At 42.2% G+C, this 21,866-nt stretch overlaps 1 protein-coding gene across 6 annotated transcripts in view; it reads left to right on the forward strand.

Moving 5' to 3' along the window:
- The window catches only part of DTNA (dystrobrevin alpha), a 225,486-nt gene that overhangs the window by 38,747 nt on the left and 164,873 nt on the right, over nucleotides 1-21,866 (forward strand). Inside the window, exons 1-3 of one of the 6 annotated variants that reach the window (XM_038127888.1) lie at nucleotides 3,763-4,061; nucleotides 15,115-15,188; nucleotides 16,504-16,629. The exons of 1 other annotated variant lie outside the window; for it this stretch is intronic. Coding sequence is in view for 1 of the 5 variants with exons in the window: in XM_038127884.1 (XP_037983812.1) it covers nucleotides 4,045-4,061 (17 nt within the window). In the remaining 4 variants the exon portion in view is untranslated. Of the gene's footprint in view, nucleotides 1-3,762; nucleotides 4,062-15,114; nucleotides 15,189-16,503; nucleotides 16,630-21,866 lie in introns of those variants that run through there. 4 more of the 6 variants (XM_038127890.1, XM_038127886.1, XM_038127887.1 and 1 more) reach the window with 4 other exon arrangements.

Consider the following 21,866-nt stretch of genomic DNA (forward strand, 5'->3'; position numbering starts at 1 on the left):
CCTTGGATTTCCTTCCAGGGCAGGTGTATCCTGCTGTGTTGGAGGCTGCATGGTGGGGGGGCAGCAAGGGAGTGGGTGCTTGGGAGCTGCCACCAAGAGCCCTCTGTCCCCACTGCTGCAATAGCTGTCCCCCATCTCTTTAAGAAAAAAAAAAAAAAAAAAAAAAGCGGGGGGTAGGCAGGAGAGAAGCAGCACATGGATCAACACTTGGCCAAACCTCTGCTGGACCATTTTGGGAAGGGCTGTTGGTGTAAGTACGTAGCAGAGTAGGCTTGGATGTAGGTCGGCTGGGGCAGTGAGGGGTGTGCAGGCTGAGTAATACTGAATAAACCGTGCTGAATCCATTGTGACAGGCAGGAACTCCGTGCCTGCCAGTGCAATTACAGTCCATACTCCAGAGCTCTTACTCCTGGACAGATCTTTGCTGAAATATCTGCAGAGGTTAACAAGATCATTCCAAAGAGGAAGAAATACTCTTGAGTAAGACCTAGAAAGATTGAGCCCGTAGGGTAGAAGATGTTGCTTGTCTCAGTAAGCCCAAATCTTAAGACTGCCAAGACTAATGAATTGAAGACACTGACAGACAAGGGGAGACAAAGAGCAAATTCTGTGCGTGTTAAAAATAGCTAAACATGAAGGGACAGATCATGCCTCTTAGGCACTTGGCTAAATTGGGAATGGGTAGGAAGTCACATGGCTCCAAACATGTTACCTCTTTACACTTGTCACTGGTACCAAATTACTCTTCCCCTCTCTGCCACTCCCTTGTCTGCTCCCATGCCAGCTCCAACTCGAGCTCCTACTCCTCCACACCTCCACAAGAACTTACTATTAATATGTTTTCATAGATCTCAAATCCAATGCCACAGAAGTCCCTGCTGTGTTTCACTTGATGCTGGCTATAAGCAACAGACCCTGTTGGGAGAGTAGTATTCGCTGTCACAGCAGTGGTAAATCCTGCAGCTGTACACTTTGTGTTACACATTAGACCCTGGTATTACTGCACAGCTCTTCATCTGAGGAAACTGGACACCTGTCTTCTCTTTTTGCTTGTGTGATACGGTTTTTGGACATATGACCTCTGGCTGTCTCATTCATGGGATTGGGATCATGCTGTCCATGTTGACATCCAAGGTTTCCCAGTCACTTCCAGCATCATTTTTCAAAGCTCTTCCCCTCCCCATACTCTCAGGTTTTTAAATACCCTCTTAGGAGGCACGGGAAGCAAACAGTGGCCTTTTAGAGGATTCAAAGCCAAATCTCTTTTCCCTCTGTATCTGCTAAGGGAAACGCACAATCTTAGATAAAAGTGTGGATGTACTTCCGTGGATTTCCCTGCCATTGTTTTTCCCAACACTTAAGCACTCTCTAGAGGTAGTTTGAAGTCCTATAAACAGCTCAGTCCTAATCTTTCCTGTTCATGACTTCATTTCTGAATCACCACATTTGTCCATCACACCTTCTTCCACGGGGAGCTTCTTTCTTCCTTCCTTGTTGCCCTAATTAGAAGGGAGCCCTCAGCCACAAAGGCACAAAGACTTTTCTTTGTTCTTTTGTCTCTCTGAGCATCTTAAGCACTGTACTTTTCAAAACCTAATGTTAACAGTCGGTCTCTGCTTCTAGTGATTGTCTGCCCTTCAAGGTTGACATCTTTAAATACAGTTGGGAAAAAGAATTACTTGATGTACATACTGCATAATATGAAGTTGCACCATTTGAACGGGAATTCTCTGGCTCTGATTTTCTGTGCTCTGAGGGTTTTATAAGCCAGCAGTGTTAGAGGTGGCTCTGTCAGAAAGCAGTGCCAGACAAGGCAGCTTTCCTGCATTTTGCTGCAGCTCCTCAACCTGAATAATAGACACATGCCCTGAACTGTTGGATCAGGAATCCTGAGAACAAGCAGTGAAGTGACTTCTTCCTCGACCAGCAGGAAGTCCATGGCCTGTTTAGCTGGCATGTTTAGCTGAAGTTTTAAACACGCTCTGGAAGGCAGGTAGAATGAGGTCTGGCTTTGCTAACAAATGTTAGTGATTCAAAAGAAAGAAATCTTTCAACTTTCCGGGAGTTGTCAGCTCATTTGTTATTTAATGTTTCTGTGTTGCTGGCAACACTTCCAGGCTTACAAACCTGAGCTCAATCCAGGTTAAGAAGAGCTCTTGCCTTTTAGTGTATGCAGAGTGACCATGACAATTGCTGTGGAGTTACTGTTTTTCATCAGACTATATATGCTATATGCGTTCTCAAACACACTTATTTTTATGCATGTTATCAAGCAGGCAGGAGATGTGGAGACTTTCTTAATATGCCCTATGATACAGCTCTTTGGCTGATTTTTTTACTCCCCCTTGAGGCCTTTCCAAGTTTGACCAGTTTCCTTCATTAGCCTGAAGTAAATGCTTGATCACTTTTACTACTGTATCAGTCCAGCCTCTCAACATTGGCATTCTGAAAAGTGTAATGCCCCATGAAATTGGGCATTGGCAAGGCATTTTTAAATCATGTTTTCAGCCAAGGGATTCTGGGCACAGCTTGGCCTTGCCCCCTCTGCCCCAGCCTGTGCTTGCTGCTTGCTTGGCCGCATCCCTACAACCCCCTCTTGGCAGCAGCTCAGACAAAGGCTGAAGATTCCAAGAAAAGAGACACATTTACCAGGTTATTCCGTTTGAATTGGTGCGACTGGCAATTGGTATTTTCCTGTTGCAACTGAAAGTGTTCAATAATTCATACATTTTACATAAAGTCTTGTGGCTTGTTCTGCTCCCACCCATGTCTGAGATAAGGCAGACTTGATGGCAGGCAGTGTTCAACAGAATACGCATTTGAGCATTAAAATCTGCTGCTTCAAAACGCTGATCTTAAGAGTCAGGGGTTTGTGTCAACACTAGCAACCTCTGGTAGGGATACTGACTTTCAGAGTTACATGGAAGGGGCTTTTTTCCCCACTTCAGTCACCTAGAATTCTATCATTAATCTGTAGTCTAGTTACTTCACAGTCTAAACAACATTGCAATGCATTGTTACTGTAAGGAGCCACTAACTAAGAGTGAAGTTTAGAAGCTTCGTAGTCAAGATCTGGTACAAAGTTTTTTTTTATTCTATATTTTATTTTGCGTTAGGTTTTTTGGTTTTTTTTTTTTTTTTTTTTTTTTTGTTAAAGTGGCCTTCCTCCATAAAGCTCCCTGTGCAGTCGGAAGTGCTGTAAGCTTGCAGATACGAGTCTCTGCCGAACCTCGTGCAGCCGCGGGTGAATTGCTGCCTTGCCCCAGCCCTCCAGCTCGTGTTGCCCGGGATCCCCTGCGGGAGATGCGCCCCGGGGGTCCCGCTAAGGACCGCGGCTCGGTCGGTGGCGCTGGGGCTCAGGGACCCTGCCTGGGTGGGCACAAGCTGTGATTTCAGGTACCTGCCCCGATTTCCGAAGGCTCCGTGAGGCGCTGCTCGCCGGGCCGCTGGCCCCGGTGCCCGGCAGAGCGGCGGGCGGGCGGGCGGCTCCCTCAGACGTGGGCGGGCAGCCGAGGCTTGGAAGCCCGTGAAATCCTGCCAGCCAACCCCCCCTCTGTGTGTGTGTGTGTGTGTGTGTGTGTGTGTGTGTGTGTGTGTGTGTGTGTGTGTGTGTCTGTGTGTCTGTGTGTCTGTGTGTGTCTGTGTGTGTGTGTGTGTCTGTGTGTGTCTGTGTGTGAGGGAGTGAGGAGAGGTGGGGATGGGGCAGATGGGGGTGGAGTGGCAGCTTGGGAGGATGGGAGGGAGGGACGGAGGTGGAGGGATAGAGGAGGAGAGGGGGCAGGGTGCCTGCGATTGGTAAAGCTCCACGGAGGCATCTGCCAGCAGGACTTCAGAGGAATGTGAAACCAAATCATTTAGAAGTTAAAGATAGACGCAGAATACACAGCATCTTGAGCCAAGGTTTAAATTCATCCCTCTCTGCCAGGCTTCTCGCAAAGTTCTGCTTGTCAGCTTGCCTCTGTCTCCTCTAGCAGCTGTAATATTCCCTAAAAAAAATAACATCATTCTGGATTCTTGGGAATTACTAAGGTGGCAAAAGAGATCATGGTGCATACAGTGGGGTAAGTAGGAAGATTGCCTCTGCATTTCCTAGGGTTGTTCCTCTGGGCTTTCCTGCTGCCTTCAGAGCACTCTGGCAGTTCCTCTAGCCAGAGGTGGATACTTAAGTAATGCGTACCCCGGGCGATTTAGTCTCCCATTTTCCCCATATGAAATGTTTGAACTTTATTCCTCAGCAAAGTGTTAACTCACAAGATTACTTTTCTTGGCATACCTAGGGAGTCTTGGGCTTTATTTTGCCATTATAGTTTGGAGTGCTGTTTTCCTAACAGATGATTTTTGTTATATACCTTTGCTCTTTTTTAGTGGGACATGCTGTTTGAAATGTTGCTTATTATTACAAAGTTGAAAAGTGAGTTGTTTTCCATGTTAGAGAGGATGTAATCAATATTTGCTTGCTTGTTTGGCCATGGTTTCATTTACAAACTATTTCCTCATAGGTGAATTTGATCATGGCACAGGGTTAATTAAATTTAAACTTCTTTGTTTGTTCCCCAATAATGCTTTGTTTGTTCCCCAGTAATTGATTGTTTGTTCCCCAATAATGCATTTTACTCAGAGTTTGATTTTTTTTTAAAGAAAAAAACAACAAACATTTTGGCTATCATTTTCTTTGACCAAAGTCCTTCTAGCAGTAATTTTAAAATCTCTGCATTTCCCTGGTAGTCCTCACTTAGATAATGAATTTGTGAGTTAAAAAAATGGAAATTCAGTCATGTTCTTTCTAGAATTTATCAGAAGTAATTTCAGTATCTGGCAGATACATTGCCTCATTGATCAATGTCTTTTTCAGGCAGTTTCTGAAACATTTCTAGTGAAGTTGTGGTGTTCCTATACCCAAAAGGATTTTGAAATACAGCAACTCATTTGGAAGTTAGATGTACTATTTGTTATATAGCAAGAACTTATAGTCTGAGAGTTTCATCCGAATCTGGGCTTTGAATGTGGGTCGTCTAAATGCCAGCATTGTTTTTATCTTTTTTTCTGGGCATGTGTGTTTTACACTCATAGTAGAGGAGCTCCTAACTTAGGATCTGGTGTCAGTTCACCCAAACATACTCAGAATTCCTGACGTGTTAGTACTGCCCATAATAACCATAGGAAATAGGTGCTGTCTGCGGATAACTGAGACGCCTGACATTTTTGGTTATAGATATCACTGCTGAAGAGATGCATATAATGGCAGTCTGTGTCATGCAAAATATGTGAAAGTGGGTGAACTAAAATAGAAACAGTTCCTCTGTTTCAGGGAAAGATGATGTGTCTGGTATCTTTTGGTATCTTTCTGGCATTTGATGGAGTTCATCCCTATTGGTCAGCTTGCCTGGATTTTGCAAAACATTTGGGTGTGTTTGGGTGAGCAAATCTGCTGTGAAGTGGTTTTTGTGTGATTAACTGTAGGGGATGGAGAAGAGACTGATAACCTTTAAGGTAACTCGGGCATAAAAAACAGATGTAGGGATGAGAAATGAAATCCAAGCCAGTTCTTTTACAGTTTGTAGTAGCTGGGTGTTTTTTTAAGTAACTCTGACTAGCTCAACACTTCAGTCCTCGGCTAAATTTCCAGGACAGCAGTTGCTTACATGAAGGAATTTTTTTACATTACATCAAGGAATTGCTGTAATATTTGTTTAGGTGGAAGTGGAAGACCTTTGAGACAAAAAATGTCAAGATGAGTAAAACTTGCAGTGAGTCTTGGGTGAAGTTGTGGTTAGTTTCTGGCTCTTGCCCAGGGTCCTGTGCAGCTTCAGGCAAGTCATGTGAGCTCTCAAAGCCCCTGCAGACCAGAAGGGGTTGGAAGGGGGTGAAAATACCTATATTATTTCTCTATGTTTGGTATCTAGGTAACAGTTCTTTGGGCTAGGCATCGCCTCTGATAAGGTTTAACACACTAGGCTTCTGTTTGCAGATGCACTCTTCCCATGGCTATGGCCTCCCCAAGAAGGGAGGGGGGATCCACAGATTTAGAAGTAGGGGTTCACTGCACCTTTTATAAGCTTCCTAAGCTAAAAGAGAAAAAATAGACTGACATTCAGAGGTGAGCAGAAAATAGAATTAATGTTCCATGGGAAATTCCTGAGTCAGTTCAAAATTTAATTGCATTTCCCTACCACAGTGTATTGCTTTTCAGAAGTTATAGTTCAGGAGCATGATGTTCCCATTTCATTATCTGAGACCCTTCTCCCATAATTAAATGTCCAAGAGGCACTGGAGAGCTTTGTCACAAAGAAGCATGCTTTGAATTCTGGGAAGTGAAGCTGCCTGAAAAACCTCGCTCCTGGAAGGGACTGAGCGTCTGACCCCGGAACAGGATGTTCCCAGGGTAAAGAACTACATTGTGGTATTAGATTGACTTTTAAAAGTGTTCTGGTCTACCTAATTCACCTGAAATAATATTTTCCAATTGTCCAAGCAATAAATGGAAAACGTTCAATAAAGTGATATTTTCCCACAGAAAATGTAGTTCTATTTGATACAAATTCAAAATTGTTATAATGTTGGCATATTTACTGAAGTGGAAAATCCTTGGCCAGCTGTTAGGATGAATTTTTCCTGATTAGGGTGAGTGTGGTACTGCACTCAGTGATAATGGTACTACACAGCAGTTGTGATACTGAGTGAGGTTTTTGGGTAAGAGTGTGGTCGCTTTATCAGGACATGACACAGGGACTAGAACCTTTTTCCTCTACTTGCCCTCCTCTCCCTGCCCCATTCTCCCTCACTAGCCTTGTGCTCCTTAGGTGACTGGGATTTGTTGGGAAGTGGGGAGGGAGGAAGGAGAGAGAAGCAGACATCACTTTCTTGAAGGCTTTTGTAACAAAGTGTTGCTAGGGATGGTGACACACTCTTCTTGATCTTCTGGTCTTCCTTCCTCACTGCAACTTTCCCTTCCCTTCCTCACATTTCCCAGAAACCCCAATAATCCCACACAGGGGGAAAATGGAGAAGTGCTGCTGAGACATAGGGGATGGGACGGTGAGAGGGAGCCTATCCCCTGCCCTTGCCTCTTGCTGCTGTAGAGAGAGGAGAGATTATGAAGGTGCTGATCTTCAGGGAGATCCAGCAGGGGTTGGAACATTGGGGAAACTGGTGGCTCCTGGTATTTGGTACTGTGTGAGTGGTTGAGGTGCTGTTCTGATACTAGTACAGTAGCATTGTCAGCATATGCCATGCTTTCCTGCTCTGAGGAGCTGACTGGTGTCTCCTAGGGAGAAGCACTACTTTGTCATGACTTGTAGCATGTGCCATTCTCAAGGAGGTTGGTCATGTCCCTCCCTTTTTGTACCACTTTGTTGTGGCTTTGTCATGAGAGTTTGAAAACATTGTTTTTTCTGAGGTGAAAATGGGTTTGCAGCATTTTTTCCCTTTAATAGATCCTACAATTTTTTTTTTGCAAACCACGCTAAAACAAGTAGCAAGCATATGCTTATGGGTATTAAAAATCCCTCTGCTAGATTTTACAATTACTGTACAAGATTCCAATTTTCTTTCTGTCATGATCTTTTTTGCCTTTGTAAAACTTTGCTTCTAGTCTCATCTTCAAGCTTTTTGCAGTAGTCATTTTGCCATAAATACAGAAATGGAAGTGTCATTAGGAGCTGGTTGGTAAGGACTTTAAGGACTGTTTCCCCACATGTGCTGGTGTTTTTCTGAGCTCCAAAGAAGCAGCTAATATTGATACAATTTCCTTTATTTTCCTTTCCCGATTCTTCTCCCAGTGATTTGTTTTGGCAGGGTATGACAGTTGTATGGTGCACCACACTGTGGAAAGCCTCAATTCTGTAGTTTTGTAATTCTGTAAAAAAAACCCAAACCTACCCAACCCCCACACTAATGCAATTATTATGTCATATGCAGCCATATTATCACCTCTGAGCCCATGAGTAGAAGCCCAAGGAAATTGCCTGTCCAAGTGATATTGGATCTCCTGCACTTGCTATTCATTCCGGCTCCTGCTGTATCGGGGAATAAAGGACTTCCTGGCTAATTATTATGGTATGCAGTGATTTACCTGGAAACACAGTGATACTTCCCACTAATAGGATGCTTAAAAATGCATCTAATTGCAGCTGTGGTAGTTGAGAGACTGCCCAACACCTAACAGTCTTGAAAAACCATCATTCCTGGCAGGGGGTGATACAGGAAACTGAGTTTTACTGTCTCCTTCCTGTGTCTGAACCAATTATGTGGCCTCTTGCTCTAAAAGTTGATTTGGGGATTATACTCTGAGTAATAAAGAGATAGGAAAGCAGTGGAAATGATGAATCTTTCTTTATTAATTCATTTGCTGCCGTGGTGCTAGCTGTTTGCTGAACATAGCCTTCCCTGGGGCAGTGGAGGGAACAAGTCAGCTTCTCTGTCTGTGATCTTTGATCTTTGTCAAGCCTTGGAGGGAGAGGGTTTGGCGTATCCCATTCTGAGAGAAGTGATGATGATACTGGCCTGGTTCTGTGAAGTGCTCCAGGATCAAGGGATGAAAAGTAGTACCCACATGCTGCATTCTTATTTTCTTTTTATGGTAAGAATAACACTAGTCTGGCATGAAATACTGAAATACCTCTTTGTAAATTTTTAAGAAAATTTGCACTAAGTGGAACCTTAAAAAAAAAAAGGAGAGAAAAATGAAACAGGGACAGAAAAGTCTGTCAGCAAGAAGCCTTTCAAAGCAATTTGATGACAATTTGCGACTAGTTTTTTTAAACACAATGAAAGTAAGCAAAGGCAAAGCACAGAGGAGCATGCTTGGAGTGAAGTTGTCCTTGAGTACTCTTTACCAACTAACAGCTGCAAATAGAATCAGTAATCTTGGGCTTTCCTGCTACATTTTAAAAATTCCTCCTATAACGGAAGTATGTGCTTTGTAGTAATTACTACCTTTTCAGTGCATGTTCATTCTTAATGCAGCATTGTTCTTGGAAGAAGATCAGGGAACACTGATTCTTTCCAGATTCATAAAGCAATGATTATTTCACTATCACAAGTTTCTGTCCCCCTGTTTCTTTCTAATTCACAGTTCATTTATATTGGATTAAGAGACCTACTGTATCATTTGTGTAATACAGAAATACAATCCATTCCCTGCTTTTAGATAATTCTTTTTTCTCCTATGAATTGACTTGAGAAGGACTACCTTTACATCTAAAAAAATATGTGAGTTGATAATTCTGAAATCTTGTCACTTCTTAAACATGAAATCCTAACTATCTTGTATGACTGAAAGCTCCCTCACCTACTTGAAAAATTAAAGTAAGTCTAGGAGAGCTGGCCAGTCCTTTATCTTGGTATTTGATGTACATTTTTAATTGGTCATATGATAGCAAATACTTAACTTTTCTTTGAATATACACCAACAATCTTGTTTCCAAACAGATCACACAAATTTCCAACCAGATCAAACAAAATACAAAGTGCTTTATGATTTTATTTTTGTTCTTAAAATTTGGGTCAGTTTTTCTGTCTCATTGGAGAAAATAAATCACATCAACTTAATGCAGCTATAAATTGTATCATGCTGATTGGTACAGGAATGCAGGGAGAACCTGACAAAGCTGAGAGTAAAGCTATGTTCTCTGCCAGGCTATTCTGTAAACAAGCCATATTTTTTTTCCTTAAAACTCTCACTTCTGATAATGCTGTCTATCAGGTTACTTTCCCACAACTTTTTCTGTGTCCTGGCTTCCCGTCTTTCTTTCTCTGCCACCTTCCAGGCCTCTTCATCCAAAGCTCTGAGTTGTCTTCCCCCTGATTCCAGTCGTAGAGTTGGGTGACCCATCAAACACAGTCACTGCAAGTGGGGCAGGCTGGCAGCACATTCAGAAATGGAAATTCAGCAACAGTCCTTGCTCCATCTCCTCTGCTTGCCTAGGGAGTCTTGGGGAAGAAATTTCTGGAGGAGACACCTCTTCAAATACAAAAGGTTGTATGTGGCTTGCAAGGAGCCCCCCGAGCATGTCTCCCATAGACCCGTGTCAGTTCAAAACAGAAGTCATCAGCAAAGGTGCAGACCTTCAGCTGCCAGAGCAATCACTTGCACTTGTAAGCTCTGAAGCTTCCTGTGAGCCATCCTGGGGGATGGAGTGTGACTTCTGTTAATAAACTCGGCAGCTGTTCAGTGATAGGGACAGAAAGTAACTGTTGTATCTGCCTGCGGAATTTTTGTGTGTGGTACAATGGAGGAATGAAGGCTTCTCAGCAATGGAATAATTAAAGATTTCTTTTAGCACAGATGAAACTCTTTTCATTACTTTGGCTTTGAAACTTGCTGAAAATGTGTAAATAATGCATTCAGCCTCACTCTGATATTTCATATATAAAGTTTCAGGTCAGCCATAAAATCTAGCAGAGCAACTGAAAAAATGGTTTTATAGTAGAAAGTGGGCGTAAACAGAGGAAACTTGCTAAAATGATAATGGCAAATAGCAATTATGTGACCCTAGGTGATAGTAAATAAGATTTCAGAAATCATACAGTTAAATAAATAAAGGTAGTGGATCGTTAAAGAGAATCCAAAATAAAAGTTTTTCATCTACATTAAATCTGGTAATGTATTCCTAAATAGAATTAAAAGTGTTAGAGATTAAAGACTTTTGGAAAATACAATAGTTCCAGGCTCATGTGAACTCTTTGCAGGACAGTACATTTTCATGGAAGTGGGAATAGGTGGTGGCTGATTGTCATGTGCAGTTACTCTTAACTTGGTGGTAACTTGGACTGAATGGGCCTAATCTTTGCTGCTACACTTTTTAATATCCACTTTTGTTGGAACAGTCTATTCTCTGTGAAAAAGGCATCAGCTAAGAAGATAGATAATTTTTCATGCCACTCATTTACAGGAAGCAAAAATAAATTCCTTGTGCACAAATCCTGAGCTTTTTGCTCAGTGCTAAAGTACAAAAGAAGACATCCATTGTGTTATGTCCAAGAGAAACCAAGCTTTGCCAGAAAGGAATCCCAGCCTAGCCAGGTTTGTTCATACCTATTTCACAGGTCACTGGTCCTGTCCTTTCGTGCACCACTGTAGATGAGTGCTTGGGTTGTACTAGCTTGACTGCCTATACTGACAGGCTCTATACAGGGCAAGGACATAAAATTGGTATTTCAGCCTTGGAAAAATAGTCCTACCTGGTTTTCCACCCTGCTTCTGGTAGACAGAGCAAATAAAAAGCGGGGAAGTTTATGCAAATACTGGCCCAGTCCTTGATGGATTTCCAGTGTTTTGCACTGTGTGCTGATGAAAAACTACCCACAACTTGGTGCCTTTTGTGAATCAGCAGTGCAAGGGCATTTTTGTCTTCTTAGGTGCACAGAGGCTGCAGTGGTGGTGAGTAGTTCCAGAAGGTTCACTGAGCTGTATCCTTGTAGCTGTTGTCACCAAGTACTGGGTGGGGAACATCCATTGGGACAGCAGCTCTTCGGGAGAGGACAGAGGTTACTGTGCATCTCTGGTTGAGCATGGATTGGCAATGTTGAGCTGTTGCACAATAGAAAGGGGAAACCGGAAAGCACAATATTGGGCTGCATGTGGGCCCACAGCGTGCAGGGAGCAATCCCCACATTGCTGAGCGCTCAGCTGGAGTTCTGTGTTCGGTTTGGAGCACTACTCTTGAAGAAAATGCTGACCACTTTGGATGTGGAGAAGAGGGCAGGAGAACTGACCAGAGATCCATAGGACATAGCCCAGGGGGAAACTCTGAAAGGGTTACGTTTTCTGTGCCCAAGGAGGAGCAGTCTGCTGAGGAGTGAGTAGGAGAAAGGCAGGTTTTCAGCACAGACAGCACAGTACAGGCTGTTGCCAAGACTGGCTAGTAATCTTTTTTCTGTGCCGTGGACAGAGAGAAATGGATCTAAAATGAAACAAGGAAGAGGAGGTAAACCCTACAAAAGTTTTATCCACAAAATACCCTGCTGGTGGATCTTGTGGAGTCTCCATCACTGGAAGTGTTAGGAATGACTTTAATAAACATGAACAAAATGTATCTGACTCTGTCTCACAGTGGGAGGTGGATTACATATCTTTCCTACCATCCCTATGATTTGATGATACTGGTGATAATACTGCTCATGGAATTATTTTAATGACAGACATTCTTTCAAAATTTTGGTTGCAAAGACCTCTGCCGAGTGGAATGTGTTTTGCTGAGGTGGAAGAGACACTTAATCATCATATAATTTCCTCATTTTGAAATGTTCCTTAGATAAGGCATAAACAGCTGGCCTTGCATTTCATCTCGGATATCATTGTCCTGAAATACTTGGGGACATCATTTTGTCAGCTGGCACTTGACAGTCCATCCTAAATCTGAAATATGTAATTGGATTCTTCGGATGAAATCCGAGTTTCCTTTGAAGTCATGGGGTTTCATAGGGTAAAAATTTCACACTGAGGACAGAGTGATGTCCACTTGTATTTGCTTAGCTTTGCTGTCCTAGGCAGGCCTGTTGTTTTCAGGACAAGGATACAAGGAGTGGGTTGTAAGAGCATGTAACCTTTGTTATGACAAACATTTGGCTGCAGAAGGGGGCCTTTGGAGTTCTTGTGTGGGTGAGTGAGAGCTTGCAACAGGCATTACATGAGGTGAATTAATTGTTTTTCTTTTTTTCAGATAATGTGAATAAAACTAATTTACACCATCTGTTCTGAAATAGACAGTAGAAAAGCAACATCCTTTTTTTAACATTTATTTTGATAATACTTTAGGCACTACATATTCTCTTTAGTGTAATGTAATTTCTGCCCTTTTTTCTCATTGAGGAGAGGGGTGTTCTCCCCCAAAATGTTTTTATTGCCATTTAGTATTTATTACTTATTTATTAGTTAGTTAGTTAGTTAGTTAGCTAGTTAGTTAGTTTGCATTTAGTATTCAGGTAACTACAGCTGGAAGTTGAATGTTTCTCCAGCTACTGGATTATCCTTCCTGATGAAATAAACGCAGAGAAATCTCCGGGTGCTATGAATTGAAGTAGTTCCATTAGAAATATTCTGGCTTTGTTTATGCCAGTGCTAATTCAGAGCAAGTTCACTGGTCACAGATTTGAAGGAGGTGATAGTCAGAATGTCACCCTAAAAAGGAGATCACATTGATGTAGAAGCTCAGTGTCAGTCTCAGAGCTGAGAGTTAAATTGTGCCTCGTAATGCATTCCATTTCACATCCAGATTTCTTTGCAGGATTTTCTTAACTGTGCCACGATGGGCCATGTATAGGAATTGCATGTGTATACTTAAGGCTAAAATAAGCCCACATAAGAAAGCACAAACACAGACTTTAGGACCACCAATACATCAGTTGTTAATAACCTTACAGTGTTACTATGCTCACACTAGAAACATAATAAAATTGGAATGATTTGAAACTGCCATTAGGGGAAAGAAGATGGAGGAAAACAGTTTCATCCTCACAAAATCATGTTTTCATTGACCTACTTAGAGTAGGGAGGAAAATGTGTCCCTTCCCTTTACAGCAGAATAGGTTTGTTCAGCAATTTTCTAATGCAAATGCACAAGAGAAGACTGGATTTCCTAACCACTCCAGGAAGATTTGGAAGGGAGAGTAATGTTATTTCACACACTTACGACTAAGATGTGTACGTTCCTGTTCAAGCTGTTATGTTATTAGTTTAATCAATTTGGCAGAAAGTGCTTAGAGGAAAAAAAAAAGGCGGAGGGAGGGAAAAAAATTCTTGTATTCAAAGGTGAGAAGAAAAGGGCAGTGCTTGGGCTGCAGCTGTGCAGAGGGACCTTCTGTGGGCAATGACATTTCCTTTGTCTTCATCTTCCCTGTTTAAAAGCCTTTGGGACTGCTGGGCTGGAAGTGGAGGGGTCCCAAACATGGGTGCAAGGTGCATCTCTGCACATCCAGCACCCCTGCCCAAGCCACCGAGTGAGGAGCCATGGCTGCAGCTAAAGCACCTCCAGAGAAAAACCCTGTGTGCTCTTCCTCCTCCACATCTGTGCCATGAGCAGAGAGCAGGATGCAGGTGTCTGGGTTACTCCAGCCATGGGACATGGCAGTGCTCATAGGGTGGGCAGCATGTGGGATTTGGGGTGCAGCCCTCCTTCTCTAAACCTAGGCATTATTGTGGTACTGCTGAATGCCTGAGTTACTAAACCATCTTTATCTGAAAATAAACACCTGCGGGTAGTCCTTTCTAGGCTGCTCAGGTCACATTCCTCCACAAGGTGTTGTTGGTAATTTAGTATTGTCAGAGGCATTAGTCACTGCCATAGTAGCTTAATAATGCATGGTAGGAGCCAGCTGGTAATTAACAAATTAGAGATATCATCTACATTTTCCTCAAATATTTCACATGTAGCAAAAATAATTAAACGGAGAGCGCTTCAGTGTTTAAAGCTGTTACGTATATTTAAAACATCTCATCGTGTTAGGAAATTATTCATTGTTTTAAAGGTCAGCTAGGCCTCATCTTGCTGCTGTCCTAGGATTGTAATTCACACTGAAGAGTTGTGAAGCAGGGGAAGGGCCAGACCCCTGTCTTTTCCTTTAACACTTTAATTCTGCATCATTTAGCAAATTCATGCCAGTGCCTGACTTCTGTGCCTGTTTTTAGGAGTGGCATGACTTTGTAGGTCTCAGCTGCTCTCTTTTGCACTTAACTTCCTTTCATATGAAAAGTGTCTTGAAATGGAAGGTTATGTTTATGTATATGTGATGGAAAGATGAAATTGGCTTGTAGTTGAAGCTAAGGAGGGAAAAAGTTAACACAAATTGTATGAAACTGCAACGCTGGGACAGACACCACAGTATGAATGAAGGTGATGATGGGTTTCATTATGTAGTGTAACTAAAATATGCTGGTATGCACAAGCTCGCGTTAACTCACTTGGCATCTCCATATTTTATCACCAGATGGTGACCAGCAGTTTCAAACTGAGATGCTCTCAGTTACCTATGCGTGATGATTGAGCAATAGTATACTTTGATACATCTCCCATCCATGCTGCTTCAGCCCAGTACTCCTTGGTCCTTCTGCAGCCTGGCTCCAGGACTCGGCTCTGAGTATCACAAGCCTTTGACTCTGCTTTTTCTCTGGGGCAGGATCTGATCTGGGCACTCTGAGGCAGACGAAGCAGGGAACAGAGCAAGCGATCGGAGGAGCATCATTTCTACGGGTAGGGTGTGGTGTTACCTGTCTTTGTGGGGAATGCTTGGGTGCTGGCAGTGGCTTGGAGAAATACAATTTATGTCTGAAAACATTCTTGGAGTTAAAAACTGCTTTTGAAAATGTGGTTGGGTGCTCTTTGATATGCAGTGCAGAGTTTTTGTCAGACAACAACAGTTTGTGTTCAAGCTTTGAACTCATGGTACAGATGTGAGCAGCTGTACAATGTAATGAAAAGCAGATAAGAGTCTGCCTGTAATACCTTTGCTCTTTGCTACATTTAGTCACCTCCACATTGACGGAAGAGCACTGGGGATTTCAAAGCATTCATTTCTGAAGCTTAAAAAAAGAAAATGAATTCCATATGCAATTTCTCTTAAGATTTTTAGCCTCTTAGAGTTAAGCTGAGATGTTTTGAATGCTTCCTAATACCTTTTGGTACTAAAGCTCAAAGGGTAGAGGTAGAAAAAGGCTGGTAAGTTGTTTACATCACTGTTAACAGTGTAGACTTGTTTTGTGCACCTTGAATTCTCTTTTGTTGTTCTGGGTGGCTTTTGCTTGGGGTCTTTCTAGTTGCTTTGTACTGACTGTTGCCTCAGCAAAAAACATTCCCTGTTTGTACTGTATAACAGCAGAGCATGAAGGTGCAGGCAGCACTGAGTCCCACAGCATGCAGACGTGGGGAGAGAGGGATGCTGCTGGGTGAGCGCTGACACCCAAGAGGGCAGGCAGAAGCACAGCAACATGCCAGCCTTTTCCTGCATTCCCACAGCCTCCTGAGAACCGGCCTCACGTGTCCCTGCCTGGTGCCAGCAGCACAGCAGGCACATTTTGCACATTTCCTGCTCCTTCCACTATCCACACCAAGGAGCCTGTTGAATGCACCACTTTTCTACTTCTGTTGATATTCCTGGATTTCCCTCAGTGCAGCACAAGGGCAGGGTGTAGTGGTTGTCCTACCTGGTTCTGTCCCAGGCTGTGGGGTGGCAGCTTGACACACGCACAGGCCTGGCAGGGCTCCTGGCATCCATAGCTCAGAAACGGCTGGGCAGTCTCACCTGCATTTCTCTCCCAGTGACAGGACAGTATTTCCTAGTGTAGGAGCTGTTCCTGCAGGCAGGGCCTTGCAGTTCATCCAAGGATTACAAGGCACATCAAATTTTACTACAGTTTTCATCCCCCTGAAGCCCTTCATATGCACAAACAATTACACAGACTTCATCATTATTATGGCCTGTTAAACTGCTGTATAAATATTGGTACTACATTTTTTGAATTATTTTTTGCCCTTCGTGTTAATTCAGTTCATGACCTTCACACTTCAGGTTTTAAAATGCCACTGTATCCATAGAAGACTAGATTGCTGTTGAGAGGAATGAAAATAACTACCATAGCAAGGGGAAAAAAAGTTTTATTTCTTCAATCTGATACAGTTCATGTAATCATGGAAGGTAGGTGATGTCTTTAATACCTGTCACTCCTTTGTGCTGATGCTTTCAAAATATTTGGACACAAGTCATGGAGCTTGCTGTTCACCTGGGAATGAAGAAGGCCCTTCTGTCTGAATGTCCTTAGTTGCTGCTTTTTTCACATTACATTTTGGGTTAGTATTTCTGCAAAGAGGCTATGCAGAAATCCCAGAGCAATTTAGGCCTCTAAGATTTCTCCATTCAGTAGTTTATTTTGACAAAATAATAGCCATATAGCTCTGTATTAATGGATTATTCTGATACTTGGATATTGCATTCAAAACACTGCCTTTCAGTACAATTGCTCAAACCCTAACTTTATATAGGTAGAATATGTTATTTGCTGCATTCCCTTTATTCTGAATAAATCTACAACATCTAACTCTATCATTTTATGGAAAAAAGGCCCCTTACTTTTGACACATTTTGCTCTTTTTCTCCACTGTTAAAGTCAGAATTAGTCTGTCCTCTTTGTGTTTTATTTTTATTTGATATTTGGGAAGCAATAAGCTAACCTGTGTGTTCTGTGTTCTGTCTGGAAGAGTGACTAATTCCACAAAGACTGCTGCTCACTGGCTGATCACTGCACTTGCAATTTACTTTTACTGTCAAAAATGCTGAAGCCCTGCAGCTGAGCATTTTGGTTCCAAATGCAGATGGCTAAGCTGAAAACCCTTTTTTTCGTAGTTTTTGGGACTGGTAACTGTGAGGCATTTTGGTTAAATTTGGGGGTGATCTGCTGTTAAGAGTTGTTCAGTGCTCTACTTCTACTTACTCCATGCTTGCAGAAAATAATTCCTTTTATTTCTGACAGCAAAGAAAAATTTCATTCTCAGCCACTGCCTCAATGTCTTCCCTCACTAAAACTAATCAACAGGTGACTAGATCTTGAAGTGTCATATCTGACTTATTTGGCAGTTGTTTCCTGCTTCTTGATAGTGCTGGGATATGAACTTGAGGTTATCCCAGCTGCTCTGGCCACCTCTGTGCTCACTGAAATAAAGACTGCCTGGTTTGATCATTAATATTTGCTGAGGCTGCTTTTACATGTGCATTTACTCTGTTCAGAGGATCCCAAACTCTGTGTGTAAAGGTCTGTGTTGGCATCTTGCAGTGAGATTTTCCCTGTCTATGGGGACCCAGGCTTGTGTATGTATGTTTTTGAATCAAAGGGCTGTGCTGGTATGTGCGGCCTTGTCTGCTCAGCCTTTTCATCTGAATGGAGCCTTCCACGATGAATTGACAGCATGAAAAATTCAGTCCATCCTGTTCAGAATTACATGTGTTTATTCAGTCCTTTGTTAAAGCTGGTGCTGTTATTCATGCACAATTTTTTGCTTCCATGTAAGTTTTATTATACTTTGATCTCCTGTAGCACCCAGCAAACTTTTTAAAACCACTTACCCAGAAACCATTGTTTCACTGCAATTATGAAAGAACATGCAGTGAATCACAAATGAGAATATTACCCAACAAGATATTCCTAGAAACAGAAGAGCACTTACATGCAATACAATACATTAATTATTTATAAGGAGTCAGTTATTAATTATTTTTTTTTTAATACTCTGGATGTGAGGATGTGGAAAGCCTGTTCATTGAGGATGTTTGTGGGCTTTTGAAACTTTCTTAAGTTTCCATCCTCACATTCTTGTTACAGATTTGAAAAGCAAAAGCTCAAATATAGGAGTTTGGGTGACTGCAGGTTAAGGTAGTTCTAGACTATGAGTGTATATGCCTGCATGTGTATATACACATATGTAGATGTATGTGTACAGATAAATTCAACAAACTTTTGTCTTTAAGAGAAATCCACAGTGTGCTTGGTGCTTCTTTATTTCTACAGAACTGCTCATAATCACAGACTTTGTCTACTGAGACACTTTCACAGTCAGGATCTGTGGTCATTGTAAGCAGATCTCTCAAATGAATGGAAGTCTGATAAATCTAGCTGAGCTACCACTTCTTCTCTGGGGTTGGCTTTAGACATACATTCTTATAAAGGACAGGATGGGGAAGGAAAGGGAAGGGAAAGGGAAAGGAAAAAAGCCTCAAGAAATCTTGGTTTGAATTACTTGTGTGAAGGTGTAATGTCCCCACGCCCTATTCAGACAGAGGACATGTATCAGCAGACAGCAACATGAACTGCCCTCTGTCCCTTCCCCAGGCTGGTGAGATGTGCTCCAATGCCAGTCATGAGCTGCAGAGTTCACTTAGCACCACACTGTGCCCAGTGATGATGCACAGCATTTCAGCAACTGCTGAAGCTGAAACCGACTCAGAGCTGCCTTGTACCTGCACAGCTCAGGGAGGAAGCAGAGAAATTGAGGTCTGTCAATCATGGCCCGTGGAGACATTCCTGGGATGGTGCACATTTGTGGTGAAACCAGTAGAGTGGGAGATCTTTCCAGTGCAGTGTCTGGTCTGACTCCTGCTTTTGGAGCAGAAATATTATCATTAAGAATTCTGTCACCACTGGGCAGAGATGCACTCTTCCCTGGGCATCTCTGCCTCTGCTCCCCTTCTTTGGAGGGGAAACAGAGCAAGGGAAAGGACCAGCTGCAGACTGTAATTGTTTTGAAGCAGCTTTCTACTCCATTAGTAGAAAGAAGGTACAGTCTGGGTCATTTAATTTCCCATGTTGATGTAGGCAACAAATCAGGTAGATGTGTTGGGGAATTATTCACCATGTCTGATAACTCAGCTTTTAAATAAAGAGCAGGACTTTCCAAATATTGCAGGAAGTGGCAAAAGCAGCAGCAGATAACAGATTAAACACTTCTTAACTGTCTTCTTTTTAAGTGCTAAAGTTTGGGCGAAAGAAACTGCCATTTTTCTAGAAAGAAAACTCTGTGCAACAAGTAAGTTGGTTCCAACCTAAATCCATTCTACTTGTCATGGAACAACTGCTGGAAATGCAGCAGTTGTGATTCCTGTAACAGAATTTAAAATGGCAAGCATATTTAAATGAGTTTGTCTAGTGAAACTTGGCTAAAACTATCACATCAGTGGGATGATACTGTGAGAGCTTTACAATTTAAACCAACTTTCTTTTGGCTTTGATGCCATCCTCAGCCCCATTGTGGTGAATACCCCGCATGGCTCATGCTCTGTGCTTTCAGATAATTTTGTAGTGATTCTTCTGTTTCTCCCATTTTCATGACCCCTGTATAGGCCAAAGTGCTGTAGGTATGTGCTGTTCACAGACCCTCTGCTTGAGGAGTGGTGAGAGAAAGACATTCCCTCTTGTTTTCACCAGGCCAGCTGCATTCTTGAATAAACTGGATGGTGTAGTTGTGGGGCAGGTAGGGGAGATGGTCTTTGACAAAGATCAAAATAAAGGTATTCCAAGATGGCTTTGTGGTTTAGCTTTCCTCATGGGATCAAATCCTAAAAGAGATCAGACTGTCTGAGTGTTAGGAAAGGAACCCCCCCCTTCTTCTGACAGCTACTGCCCTCTGCCCTAATGGCTTTTTGGAAAGCATGTCTGTTCATTCATAAATGCATTCCTATTTACTCTTAAATAACCCTGTTTATGCTCTGGAAGTATTGGTGTTAGGACACAGTGCATTACATACATAAACTTTCTATGCCTTTAAATGCAATATTACTCTTTGTGTCTTTTTTCAGAGATGTTGAGCATCTCTAACTCTGAAGGCCATGGAAAGTCTACATGGCAGTCACACATTACTCTCTTTACCAGGTATCTCCTGTTCTATTTTCAATGCCAGACCTTAGTACTCACAGTTCAACCGTTTATTGAAGGTGAATTCCTTATATTCCTTCTCCTATTTATCAACTCTTGTACTTGTAATTTATCCTTGTTTTATGCTGTCGTATGCATTATCCAGAACAACAGTTCTTTTGACTCTATAAAAAAATTGATGGGTAGAATGGCTCAAAAAATAATCTGCACTGGAAATCTTATTAAAAGTAAAATTCAACTCGTTATTACAAAATTGACAGTCCAATTCATTCACCTGTCCAGGACAGAATGGAAGGTCAACTAAAATTTAAACCCTTGGTAAGGAAGTGTCACTTCATATTAGTGTTAACAGGCACTCCAAAGATAGGATCACACATTACTGAAGGTAAGAGGTGCAAAAATCCACTTACAGACATAAAAGCAACATCCTGTACAAGTATAGTTATTGTGTAGAACATTGGTATTATAATCTCACAAATGACAGCTTTATCTGACTGTAATTCATCATGAAGTAGAGTTTCTGGTGTGTCAGGAGTTCTCTTGACCTGATGCAAGAACTTTACAGCTTAACTTTATGACCTCAGGAAATTAAATAGGTTATCACAATCCTAAATCTAGTCTTTCCCAGCCTGAAGATGCTCAAATTCCTGTAATACCCACTACTTATTACAATAGAAACTTAAAAATTCTAAAGCCTTGTCTTTTTGTCATAGCTCACACAATTGCACTGAATTGTCAACATATTATAAGGTACTTGCTTGTTGGTTTTTATTTTGGAGTTAGCAGAAAAAAAGTCATGCTCTTAAATCTTCACCAGTTTTCACTTCATTGGAGTTGTTCTGAGAATTGTAAACAGTACATTCAGAAATAAGCTCCTAGGTGGGATCTTTTGTGTCCTACATGTGTCACTGCAGAAACATTTTAGGTCTGTCCAGTGAATTTGGAAAGGAGTCTTCAATGCCAAGTGCTCTTTGTAGTCACATGGATAGATCTGAGGTACAGTCCTGACCACGCTGTCATCACATGGCTCTGAAATACTCATTTACTGCCTCAGAAGAAGGAACTATTTTGTTCCTCTTTCTCCAGAGGTTGGTTTGTGTGAAACTTGCTTGAGTGTTCCTTACAGCATGCTGATAGGATTGCCTGTTGCTTGGCCAGGGATCCTATTTCTTGCAGCTAATCTGAACATGCATCTCAGGTTTCTTTTCAATCTGCTGAAATATGACTGTGATAATTTTATCTCGACAGCCTGTACGGCTCCACTCGTATTCAAGCGTCAGTCTGCCTGGCTGTGGGTTTCAGGCACGTGACCCTGGGAGAGGTACAGACTACTCATGTTGTGGAAGCCTTGTCTGTGAGGGTGATGTGCATGTGCATGTGTGTGGTATGGCTTTGTAATGCCATGACACACACAAAAACTGTCCTTCGGTGTCTCTCACTGGCTAGACTGGCCCCAGAACCATTTTACTGGGCTTGTGCAGGTTCACCTGCAGCTCTGCCTGCTCTCTGATTC

The sequence above is a fragment of the Motacilla alba genome, chromosome 2, assembly GCF_015832195.1.
Source record: "Motacilla alba alba isolate MOTALB_02 chromosome 2, Motacilla_alba_V1.0_pri, whole genome shotgun sequence".
NCBI classification, from domain to species: domain Eukaryota; kingdom Metazoa; phylum Chordata; class Aves; order Passeriformes; family Motacillidae; genus Motacilla; species Motacilla alba.